Below are 12,407 nucleotides of genomic sequence, written 5' to 3' on the forward strand. Positions count from 1 at the left end.
GCATTTAGGTGCTGAAGTTATTTCATTTCTAATATACATTATATATATTAGAGAGGCAACAGTGGTGCCTTTATAGTTAAGGCTATATTTCGGTTATGTCAACACACATTTGAAGGGAAGGGAGTTGGATGGGTATCAGCTGATAATAAAGGGTTAATGTTGAGAGCCTCATTTCACAGTGTGGAAGGAGCGGAGATCATCATGTATATGACACTACCAGTCTATCAGCCAGATAGACTCCTTTTTAAAGAATCCATCCTCACAACTATTTTCAAATCCCAAGTAATGCTGCTTCAAACTTACTAGTTAACACATATTTAACTTTCTCCGGTACTATCACATGGCTGGTTATGAAGTTGCATTGCAACTGCAGAGGAGCTTGTCACTCTCAGGGTGAGTGCAGTATTTGCAATCTAATCTATCCCCTATGATATTTTAATGTACCTGCCAATGTGTTATGGGTACTTAGGTATAAGTATCCATCTATGACAGAAGCAGAATGGGATGCGGAGCCTAACATGAAAGGTGTAGGAGAGAAAACTGACTTTAGTGCAAACCAAAGAATCACTGCCTTGGAGTAGTAAAAATCTATGACCCGTAAGAAAACAAAAAAGAGGTATGTATATTTGTTTCATTTCAGAGGCCCTGTTGCTTTTATTCCATGTATCCAGAGCATTAAACGTAAACTGAGGCAGCAATTAATCTGAAAACTATTTAATTCAGAGACAGCTAATTACATTCATTTGTACAAACTGTGTAGTTGACCCAAGAAGAAATATTCTGCTCAGCAGTCTTAGGTTATTCTGAATTAACGCAGTGACCCAGAAACTAAAGGCTATGTGTGGTCCCAGCACGCTACAAACTGAGATGAGTGAGTCAGATTTTATTTTTTCCATAAACAATGTAAAGTTGTACAATCTGTAATTCAAACTCTGTTATCCTACCTAGTTTGGAACACATTTTCTTCTGTTTGAGCTACTTTCCCCCAAACAATCAGGCAGAGAGATTTTTCTGATTTCCTTTATCTAGCATAAACTAATGCCAGAGTAAGAAAGAAAGAATTCCTTTTGGTGATCTTTCTAAGGCCCCTATACTGTAATCCTTTATTCATGTGAGTGGTATTTAGTCATGTAAGCTTCACATAAATAAGAAATTGAAGAATTGACCCTTCTGTTAACGTGTGTTCTGATCTGTATATATTAGTGACGGGGCAAGGCCAGATGGCTATAGAAAAGTAGTAGGAGATAGATATATTAGCTCCAGGCTAACCAAATCCCTGGTACCAGGATAAGTGAAATGGCAGCTGCTCCAGGTCAATTAAGACACCTGGGGCCAATTAAGAACTTTCCAGAAGGCAGGGAGAATGCTAGGTTTATTGGGACACCTGAAGCCAATCAGGGGCTGGCTGAAACTAGTTAAAAGCCTCCCAGTTAGTCAGGTGGGTGTGCATGTCAGGAGCTGTGGGAGGAAGTTGCACTGTTGGAGAGGCTGAGTAGTACACACCATATCAGGCACAAGGAAGGAGGCCCTGAGATAAGGGTGAAGTGGAGCTTGAGAAAGTGAGGGCTGCTGTGGGGGAAGTAGCCCAGGGAATTGTACATGTTATGTTTCTAAAAGGTCAGCTACCATAGCTGATGCTATTAGGGTCCCTGGGCTGGAGCCCGGAGTAAAGAGTAGGCCCGGGCTCTCCCCTGCTTTGCCCCCTGATTAATCACTGAGACTGGGAGACAACAGAGACTGTGCAAGGAAGGATAACTTCTCCTCACCTCCCTCACTGGCTCATGATGAAAATGGCTCAGTAGACTGTGACCCTTCTCTCTCTCTAGAGAGAGAAGGGTCACAGTGAGCCTCTGAGGCTACCGAAATCCGCCAAGAAATGCGGGACCTACGGAGGCAAGGACAGAGCTTTGTCTATTATATATATATATATATATATATATATATATATATATATATATATAGTGACGGGGTCAGGCCAGATGGCTACAGGAGAGTGGTAGAAAGCAGGTATATTAGCCCCAGGATAAGCAGGTCCCTTTTACCCTGGTAAGTGAACAGGGGTTACTCCAGGTTAATTAGGACACCTGAGGCCAATCAAGGGGCCTGCCAGAACCTGTTAAGAGCCTCCCTTCCAGCCAGATAAGGGCATGATAAGAGCTGTGGGAGGAAGGTGCGCTACTGGAGAAGCTGGGCAGTGCAGATGCTGATAAGCACCAGGAGGGAAACCCCACAGGTACAGAGGCGAAGGGCAAGGGAAACCCTGCCCAACAGGGTGAACAGCCCTTCCGGGTCCCAAGGTCTGAGGGAAGTGACCCCACCAGAGGTGAGAGACTGAATGGATGTCCGGCCTGTTGCCACCGTGCCCATAGGGGCTAACAGAGACTAAGGGTCTCCCCTCCCCCTTCCCATCAAGGAGGCTGAGAGGAACCCTGCTCAGGCAAGGTGTGGACAGTAAGCCCAGGGACATGGGAAATTCTGAGGGAGAGAGGAATACCCTGGCTCACTGCTAAGAGGAAGCGCAGAAGCCACCGAGGCAGAGAAGGAGCTCTGTCACAACTGGTGTGAGAGATGGGATTGTGACAGCGCAGTGGACTAAGAAAAAGGGGGGGAGGGAATTTTTCTTGTCCTCAACACAACGGACGATGTGGTGAGGGCACTAGAACAGGCCACGGTGGCCCAGCAGGAGGCCACCCGGGCCCAAGTAACAGCCCAGCAGGAATCAATGCAGTTGCAGCACAAGACCAACCAATTACTTATGAGTCAGGCGACCCAGGACCTAGCCCTGCTGTGAGAGGTGATGGACCAGCTAAAAGCTCTGACCACCCCTAGCCCATGGGCCTGACGGGACACAAGCACTGAGGGCTACTGGTTATCTACCAAAGATGCTGCAGAAGACAATGTCAAGGCATAGCTCCTTACATTTGAAAGGATCATGTTGTCCGAGGCCTGGCCCCAGGACCAGTGATCCAGCATCCTCGCCCCCTTTTTGTGTGGGGAGGCTCAGAAGGCTTACCATGACATGTCTGCAGAAGCCGCAACCGATTATCCCCAGTTGAAAGTGGAGATCCTGGCCCAATCAGGGGTGACGGCAGCAGTGCAGCCCCAGAGGTATCACGTGTGGAGATACCAACAGAACAAGCCTCTGTGGTCCCAACTATTTAACCTTACCAACCTCGCATGGAAGTGGCTGTGACCTAAGGCCCATAGTCCAGAGGAGATTTTGGCCACAGACCAGTACATGAGGGGACTGCCACCAGAGCTTTGCGCATCGGTTTGCCAGAATGACCCCTCCTTCTACGACGATGGAGGTGGTCGTGCTGGTGGAAAGATGAATAATGACCAAGGAACTATCCCAACCACAACATCTGAATCAAACGACCAGCCCCTATCCCGGGTGTTCGGACGATTGAGCCAGGAAAGTCTAGGTGAAAGCCGAGAGGAGCCAAGGACCAGCCAGGAGCCACGAAGGGACGGAGCAACCTGGGCAAAGAGAACCGTGGGGCCAGACCCCCTAGCCAAAAGAATAAAAGGGGTTCCTAGGAGCACATATAGATGTTATGCAAGAGGGGAGTTGGGGCACATAGCGTCCCAACACCAAAGAGCCCATGCAGTGTAACGTGGGGAACTGGGCAGACCTGTGCACCCTAATCCACCTCATGGGGTTGCAGTGACTCCACATAAACACACAAGGCCAGTGAGACTGAATGGGGTAGAGACCATGGCACTTGTGGACTCCGGGAATTCTATCACACTCATCTCGGGGAAGCTAGTGAAAAGTAGCCATAGCCAGCTAATGCAGCCCAAACATACTGGGGGTAACATGCATCCATCGGGCGGTCAATTATTACCCCACCATCCTGGTGAAGACTGAGATACAGGGGAACTTTATTGGGGTAACAGCAGGAGTGGTCCCTAAATTCCCATACCCCATACTCACATGGAGGAATTTCCCGGGATTTGGAAGCTTGCTCCCACTAGAGGGATGGGAAGAAAGGGAGGATCCCGAAGTTAATGAGTTGTCCACAGCAGAATGCCACCCCCCCAACTTTCTCTGAAATATCTCAGGATCTGTTCCCCATTCCTGGGAGGGTCAGGAAGACCAAGCGGGAAAGGAGGGCCAGCTAAGGCCTTGGAAACCTGGATCCTGACCCAGGGCCAGAAGGCCGCCCTCATAGGCAGGCAGACATGGGCGGTGGATACAGAGGCTGTCATGGCGCAAGAAGGATCCGAGGCTGGTCCCAATCACAATGCCACCAAACTGGCAGAGAGGGCAGAGACAGGCCCCCTGGAACTTGGACAGGCTAGTCCCAGGAGGGAGAATTTCAGGCAGAACACCTGAGATATTATAACATCAGGAAGGAGGTGGCTGAAATAGATGGGGTATCCATAGACAGAAAAGCCCGGGCACCAGGACCATACTTCATGATCAAGACGGATCTCCTGTACCGGGTGATGCAGGGTCAGGAAGTACAACAGCTCCTGGTGCCACAAAAGCATCAGAGGGCAGTGTTTAGCCTTGCCCACAGTCACCTTTTTGGAGGACACCTAGCACGGATCCTATAAAGATTCTTTTGGCCATGAGTACATGAAGAAGTCCAGTGGTATTGCACCTCCTGCCCCGAGTATCAGCTCCACAGTCCCCGTCCCCACTTGAGGGCACAGTTAGTGCTTCTGCCAATCATAGAGGTCCCGTTTGAGCTGATAGCCATGGACCTGGTGAGCCCCCGGAGAAGATGGCCCGAGGTCACCAGCATGTGCTTGTTGTCCTGGACTGGCCACCCAGTACCCAGAAGCTGTCCCCCTGCAGAACACAGCCTCCAAGTCAATAGCCAAGGAGCTAGTGGAAATCTTTGCCCAGGTAGGGCTACCAAAGGAGATACAGCAACAGGGGACCTCCTTTCATGTCAAAACTGATGAAGGATTTATGCACTCTACTCCATGTACAGGACCTGTGGACTTCTGTCTACCACCCACAAACTGGTGGTCTTGTGCAAAGGATCAATAGGACCCTCAAGGCCAAGATAAGGAAAGTGGTAAGTCGGGACAGGATAAGCAGGTCCCTTTTCCCCTGGTAACTGAACATGGGTTACTCCAGGTTAATTAGGACACCTTGGGCCAATCAAGGGGCCTGCCAGAACCTTTTAAGAGCCTCCCCTCCAGTCAGATAGGGGCATGATAGGAGCTGTGGGAGGAAGGTGTGCAACTGGAGAGCTAGGCAGTGCAGATGCTGACAAGAACCAGGAGGGGAAACCCCACAGGTACAAAGACGAAGGACAAGGGAAACCCTGCCCAAAAGAATGAACAGCCCTTCCAGGCCCCAAGGTCTGAGGGAATAGACCCCACCAGAGGCGAGAGTCTGAACTGGATGTCTGGCCTGTCACCATCATGCCCGGAGGGGCAACCAGAGATTAAAGGGTTCCCCTCCCTCTTCCCCCATCAAGGAGGCTGGGAGGAACCCTGCTCAGGCAAGGTGTGGACAGTAAGCCCAGGGATGAGGGGAAATTTCTGAGAGGGAGAGGAAGCATGGAACCCACTGAGGCTGAGGAGCTCGGTCACAATATTTAATATATTGCTTAGCCTTTGAAATAATGCATCTGTTGAATTTTCCTTGCTGCCCTCCTCACTTTCTGTTTATTGTCTGGCTGTGAGCTGGAAATGTACTCTACAGAAAGTGGGCACTTTGAAATTATTCCCTGACCCTTTCTTTACCTGTATCAACATTTAGATTTTATTTTTTCAAAACAATAAAATAAATGCCCTCTTCCCCTTGTTATTTGGGGCCTTCAGCACATTCTGCTAATTATTGCTTTTTTTCCCCCTGAATCATTTCAACTCATCTTTCCGCATTTGAAATGCTTCATCCCCACTTAGGATTTCCAGTGTTCCCTGTACTAAATCCAACATGTTTCTTGCCTCCTTATGACGTTTTAACCAGTGAAGTGGGGAATGCATTCCCTAAATGTGAACTTGACAATGAACTCTCCAAATGACTATAGCCTTAGAAAAATAATTATGATACCACCACAGGCCTGAGGGCTCTTCCGATGCAGAGATTAACGTTAGTGATGGGCTGCATATACTCCAGGTCTGTAAGGGTATGTCTACTCTGCAAAGAAAAACCTATGGTACCAAGTCTCAGAGTCTGGGTCAATTGACTCAGACTGCAGGGCTAAAATTAGCGGTGTAGACATTCAGGCTGAGGCTGGAGATGGGTCTCTGAAACCAGCAAGCAGGGAACACTAAACTGGGAGGAGAGGTAGATACGCTGGAGGGTAGGGATAGGATACAGAGGGACCTAGACAAAGTAGAGGACTGGGCCAAAAGAAATCTGATGAGGTTCAACAAGGACAAGTGCAGAGTCCTGCACTTAGGACAGAAGAATCCCATGAACCGCTACAGACTAGGGACTGAATGGCTCGGCAGCAGTTCTGCAGAAAAGGACCTAGGGGTTACACTGGATGAGAAGCTGGATATGAGTCAAAAGTGTGCCCTTGTTGCCAAGAAGGCCAATGGCATTTTGGACATATAAGTAGGGGCACTGCCAGCAGATCGAGGGACGTTATCGCTCCCCTCTATTCGACATTGGTGAGGCCTCATCTGGAGTACTGTGTCCAAAGAGGATGGCTCTAGACTGTTCTCAGTGGTAGCAGATGACAGACCGAGGAGTAATGGTCTCAAATTGCAGTGGGGGAGATTTAGGTTGGATATTAGGAAAAACTTTTTCACTAGGAGGGTGGTGAAACACTGGAATGCGTTACCCAGGGAGGTGGTGGAATCGCCTTCCTTAGAAGTTTAAGGTCAAGCTTGACAAAGCCCCGGCTAGGATGATTTAGTTGGGGATTGGTCCTGCTTTGAGCCGGGGGTTGGACTAGATGACCTCCTGAGGTCCCTTCCAACCCTGATATTCTATGATTCTATGTCTGACCTGCTATTTTTAGCCCCATAGCCCAAGCCCATGTCAAATGACCCGGGCTCTGAGACTCGGTACCACAGGCTTTTCTTTGCAGTGCAGGTATACATTAAACCAGCAGACAGATTCACCAACCAGTGCATTCCAAATAAAACCTAAATGCTCAAGGTCAGTTCCATGTCCCTTATCTCAGAGCAGGTATATTAATAAACAGATGATGCAAAAGATTCAAAGTAATTAATACATTTAAAAGCAGAGACCTTTCCTGCTTACTACAACCTGAGGAGAAGGAACCTCTTTCCCCCTAGGTAGCCCTACCTCAATACAGAAACACACATTAAGGCTTCTCCAGTATTTCCAATCCCAAGTATTCAAAAATCATGAGTCAGGGACCATAAAAGACATGATTTTAAAAAAAATAACTTTTTTATTTGCCTTTGGGTTTTGACTAGGGCTGTCAAGCGATTAAAAAAAACAATCACGATTTATCGTGCTGTTAAACAATAGAATACCATTTATTTTAAATATTTTTGGATGTTTACTACATTTTCAAATATATTATTTTAAATTACAACACAGAATACAAAGTGTACAGTGCTAACTTTATATTTATTTTTATTACAAATATTTGTACTGAAAAAAACCAACACATTTTCAATTCACCTAATACGAAATACTGTGGTGCAATCTCTTTATCATGAAAGTTGAACTTCCCAATGTAGAATTATGTACAAAAAAAACTGCATTAAAAATAAAAATCTAAAATTTTAGAGCCTACAAGTCCACTCAGTCTACTTCTTGGTCCTACCCAATCACTCAGATAAACAAAGTTGGTTACAATTTGCAGGAGATAATGCTGCCTGCTTCTTGTTTACAATGTCACCTGAAAGTGAGAACAGTCCTTTGCATGGCACTGCTGTAGCTGGTGTTGCAAGGTATTTATGTGCCAGATGCACTAAAGATTCATATGTCCCTTCATGCTTCAACCACCATTCCAGAGGGCACGCTTCCATGCTGATGATGGGTTCTGCTCGACAACGATCCAAAGCAATGCGGACCGATGCATGTTCATTTTCCTCATCTGAGTCAGATGCCACCAGCAGAAGGTTGATTTTCTTTTTTGGTGGTTTGGGTTCTGTCGTGTCCATATCAGTGTTGCTTTTTTAAGACTTCTAAAAGCATGCTCCACACCTCATCCCTCTCAGATTTTGGATGGCAATTCAGATTCTTAAACCTTGAGTAGAGTGCTGTAGCTATTTTTAGAAATCTCACATCAGTACCTTCTTTGCATTTTGTCAAATCTGCTGTGAAAGTGTTCTTAAAACGAACCTGTGCTGGGTTGTCATCTGAGACTACTATAACATGAAATATATGGCAGAATGCAGGTAAAACAGAGCAGGAGACATACAATTCTCCCCCCAAGGAGTTCAGTCACAAATTTAATTGATGCTTTTTTTTTTTTTAAATGAGCATCAGCATGGAACCATGGCCTCTGGAATGGTGGTTGAAGCATGGAAAGGGCATACAAATGTTTAATATATCTGGCATGTAAATACCTTGCAACGCCTGTTCTCACTTTCAGGTGACATTGTAAATAAGAAGCAGGAAGCAGCGTCTCCCATTAATGTAAACAAACTTGTTTGTCTTAGCGATAGGCAGAATAAGTAGGAGAATTGCATGGACTGGTAGGCTCTAAAGTTTTACACCGTTTTGTTTTTGAGTGCAGTTATGCAACCAAAAAAAAAAAACAAAACTGCATTTGTTACACTTTCACGATAAAGAGATTGCACTTCAGTACTTGTATGACATGAATTGAAAATTAGTATTTCTTTTGTTTATCATTTTTACAGTGCATATATTTGTAATCAAAAATAAAGTGAGCACTGCACTTTGTATTCTGTGTTGTAATTGAAATCAATACTGAAAATGTGGAAAAACATCCAAAAATATTTAATAAATTTCATTTGGTATTCTATTGTTACAAGTGCAATTAATCGTGATTAATTTTTTTGAGTTAATCATGTGAGTTAACTGCGATTAATTAACAGCCCAAGTTTTGACCCTTAAAGGTACACTTGAGTCAATTTTTTCAAGTTTTCTCTGCTATCATGAGGGATAGAAACTTTTCTTTTTAAATAAAAGCTGACAGTCTCGCATAATCACTTGTTCCTAGGAGCTTTAAGTAAAACACCAAATATCACAAGACTGGCAATAAAATGAGAGTTAGCAGCACTTCCTGAGCACTGGGTCGCTCATCTCTGTTATTCCAACAAAAGACACAGGAAGCCTGTTATTTGGGTTCCTGCAGGTCAGATACTTGCTCCTAGTTTCATGTGCTCTCTGACTACAGCTCTCAGTTTCCAAGGGCTCAAGGGCTGTAGCAGCTGCACTAGGAAAGGACCAACTCCATAACTACACTTTTTCTTAGGACGTCTGTGTTAGGCAATCTTCAGAAAGGACGACTAATCTATATTCAATAGCCAGCCAGCCAGCCATAATGATATTTTTCCCCACAAAAAGACAATTAATAGTTCAGATTGCTAGACACAATTCAAAACCAGACATCACTGAAAACCTCTAAACACTAAAATAATGGGAATGTCAGGTTACTTAATTCTGGCAGCAGTCTTAAAGGGTTAAAAATCACATGCTTACCTTGTTTATTTTAAATGTATTACCATTAGAAGTAGCACTTAAGGATACTGTAACTTAAAGATAAGCAACTCTTCTATTTTTCCAGTCTGTTTTCTGGATTTGACAGCACTTTGTGCATGGCCAGTTTTTCTGGTTGCTTGTGTGGGTATTTCACACAGCAACAGGGAAGAGAAAACCTTATAAAAAAATAGGAAAAAAGTTCAATAGAACCACAAAAAAATTGGCAGAGAAAACATAATATCCAACAGTACTTGTAACTTTTTTTTTGGGGGGGGGGGGACGGGGGGGGGGGACTGACTAGCTTGCAAATGAACTGTTTCTTTAATACCTAGTTAAGGCATGCACACATCAACTACTGTTATTTCCTTCATTTTTAGTGTTCATAATAATCTCTCCTTTTGAATTGCTCTTAGCCCCCTTAACTGTAACAAAGATTTTCGTGTGAATTAAGATTTGTTTTTCGTTAAGAGTTGTTTTATGCATTTGGGATGAAGAAGCTAGAAGGTTTGACTTAGTAGAAAAGATTGACAGAGCTAAATATGGGCAGCTTGGTTAGGAAATAACAGTCTGTGTGATACATAAACCATTTTTGTTTTTTAAAGGGTGTTAACCACAAAGAGAGAGAGGAACTATGCAGCACAGCAAATAGAGGTGTAATTTTAAAAAGGAGAAATTTAAGCCACATAACAGGAAATACTTCTTGACAGACTTATTAGGATGTGGAACTGTCAGAGAACATGGTAGAAGCCCTATCACTTCAGACATTTATAACCAAATTGGTCAAACCAGGAAATGTACTGTAGAAAACAATCAGACATTGGAAAGGAGATGGAATGGATGGTCTAAATAGGTCTTTTTAATCTCCAATGTTTATGATTCACTTTGATTCCAAATTCTTATGTTCAGCACTGCCACAAGAGTCAAAGTTTCATATTTGTCTAAACAGTAATGTGATTCTTCCACTAGAGGGCAACCATTACATTTCCATTGATTGTTGCTGCATTGAGGAACTGTGAAGTCCTCTAAAACAGTGGTTTTCAACCTTTTTTCATTTGCAGACACCTAACAAATTTTGAATGGAGGTACAGACCCGTTTGGATATCTTAGACATAATCTGTGGACTTCCGCGGATCCACAGACCACAGGTTGAAAACCACTGCTCTAAAATGAGTAATAGATTTTTGCACAAGAATTTCTATTGAACCATATTGGCTCATTTTTACACTATTCTGAAAAGTCAAGATAATTTGTTTTCAATCAAGACAAAATCAAATAAGCTGAATTCAGTTTAAAATAAATGGTTTCTTTTCTTTTCCATTTTTGGTAACAATCTCATGTGTTTTTCCTTTAACAAATGTGGTAATGTACTGACACTAAACATTACAAAGCAATTATATGTCTAAATGTATGTTTAAAAAAATTACAAACAAATACATTTTTAAATCAGATTAACTGAGGGAGACACCAGATAAATGCAAAATTAAATTCTTTGATTTATTCTTTTAGCATAAAAATTTAAAAATCTTTAAATCCTTATTTTCTTCAAAACTGTTTCAGTATAAAACTGTTGACTGTTTGTTACAAAAACAAAGAGAAAACATTTACACAATGTAAATTAATAAAGTGTGATTGTGAATTGTGTATCAGAAACAAAATGTAAGGAAAGATTACTTTTTAAAGAATGGAAAATGTTATACCATCTAAACAACAATGATCAATTAGAAGGTTTGCAAGTGTGTTTCCGTGATAATTTAATGGGATATCATCAATTAAAAAAATATACTTTATATCCGATTTAAAAAAAAAAAAATCCTACTATTCAAGTAACATCCATGGCTCTGATCTTTTAGTCTCATCCATATGGGCAATCTCCCACCTCTATGCAGAGCTCCATTGACTTCACTGAGACTCTACATTGGTTTAAGGGTCACCCATACGAATCAGATTGCAGAATTAGACCTAATATTACTATAAACAGAGAGATCATTGAATTTTCTCTCTCTCTGTTTACTTTGTGCATTTGATAGCACCTGGTGTAGAGTCAGTTTTGATGGTTTCCTCGTATAATCGGTTTTCCTTTTTGTTTGTGTGGGTCACATACAAAAATCCAGCAAAAGGGGAAAGGATTTAAAAAAAAAAAAAAAAAAAAAAAAAGGAAAATGTGATTGCAAAACTGCAACAAATTGGTATGGGGAAAGACAGGAGCAGGTATAGCAACTGAAAATACTTTAAACTCATTTTTATAAATTTAGTAGATTTCAAGTTGATGGTATTGCGGTAACTTGGAAATGGTTGGTACATTTTACAAGTTCTGACTTGGTAACACAAAACCAACAATTTTTGTAATGTTAAATGCTCTTTATTATTGATTGCAATCCTATTATTGCATAAGGGTCACATGTATCTTAAGTTTAATAAAGCTATCAAATTGGTAGATCAACCAAAAAGCCAAAAACACACACACACAAAAAAAAACAAACTTGTTTTGATTTTTAAGCAACACCATTTTAGAACTTTGAGTGAATGTGTTTCTGGTTTTGAATGGAAGCAGGAATGACTGACTGAATATACATTGTTTGATTACAATTTTGCACATGCACGGATTTTTTTTTTTTTTTTTAAAGGTTAACAAATGTAGGTGTGCAGCAAATATGTAAACTTGTCCTTCCTCAGCCATCTGCAGTTGAAGGATATTCTTTGTTCTGTTCAGGTTAAAATGCACCCCATTTTGCACTGATTTTGTGTAACAATCCAATTCCTTTTCACTACTGTTTTACAAGCCTAGTTCCAAATCTTCTAGCTCCTTTAGGAGAGCCGCCTCTTTCTGAATTTTCTCCAACTA

At 42.7% G+C, this 12,407-nt stretch overlaps 1 protein-coding gene across 1 annotated transcript in view; it reads right to left on the minus strand.

Moving 5' to 3' along the window:
• Positions 1-11,691: 11,691 nt before the first annotated feature.
• The window catches only part of EIF2A (eukaryotic translation initiation factor 2A), a 31,931-nt gene continuing 31,215 nt past the window's right edge, over positions 11,692-12,407 (minus strand). Inside the window, exon 14 of the mRNA XM_074963775.1 lies at positions 11,692-12,404. Coding sequence (XP_074819876.1) covers positions 12,339-12,404 — 66 coding nt within the window. The 3' untranslated portion in view covers positions 11,692-12,338. The remainder of the gene's footprint in view (positions 12,405-12,407) is intronic.

Source organism: Natator depressus, chromosome 9, assembly GCF_965152275.1.
Source record: "Natator depressus isolate rNatDep1 chromosome 9, rNatDep2.hap1, whole genome shotgun sequence".
Lineage (NCBI taxonomy): Eukaryota > Metazoa > Chordata > Testudines > Cheloniidae > Natator > Natator depressus.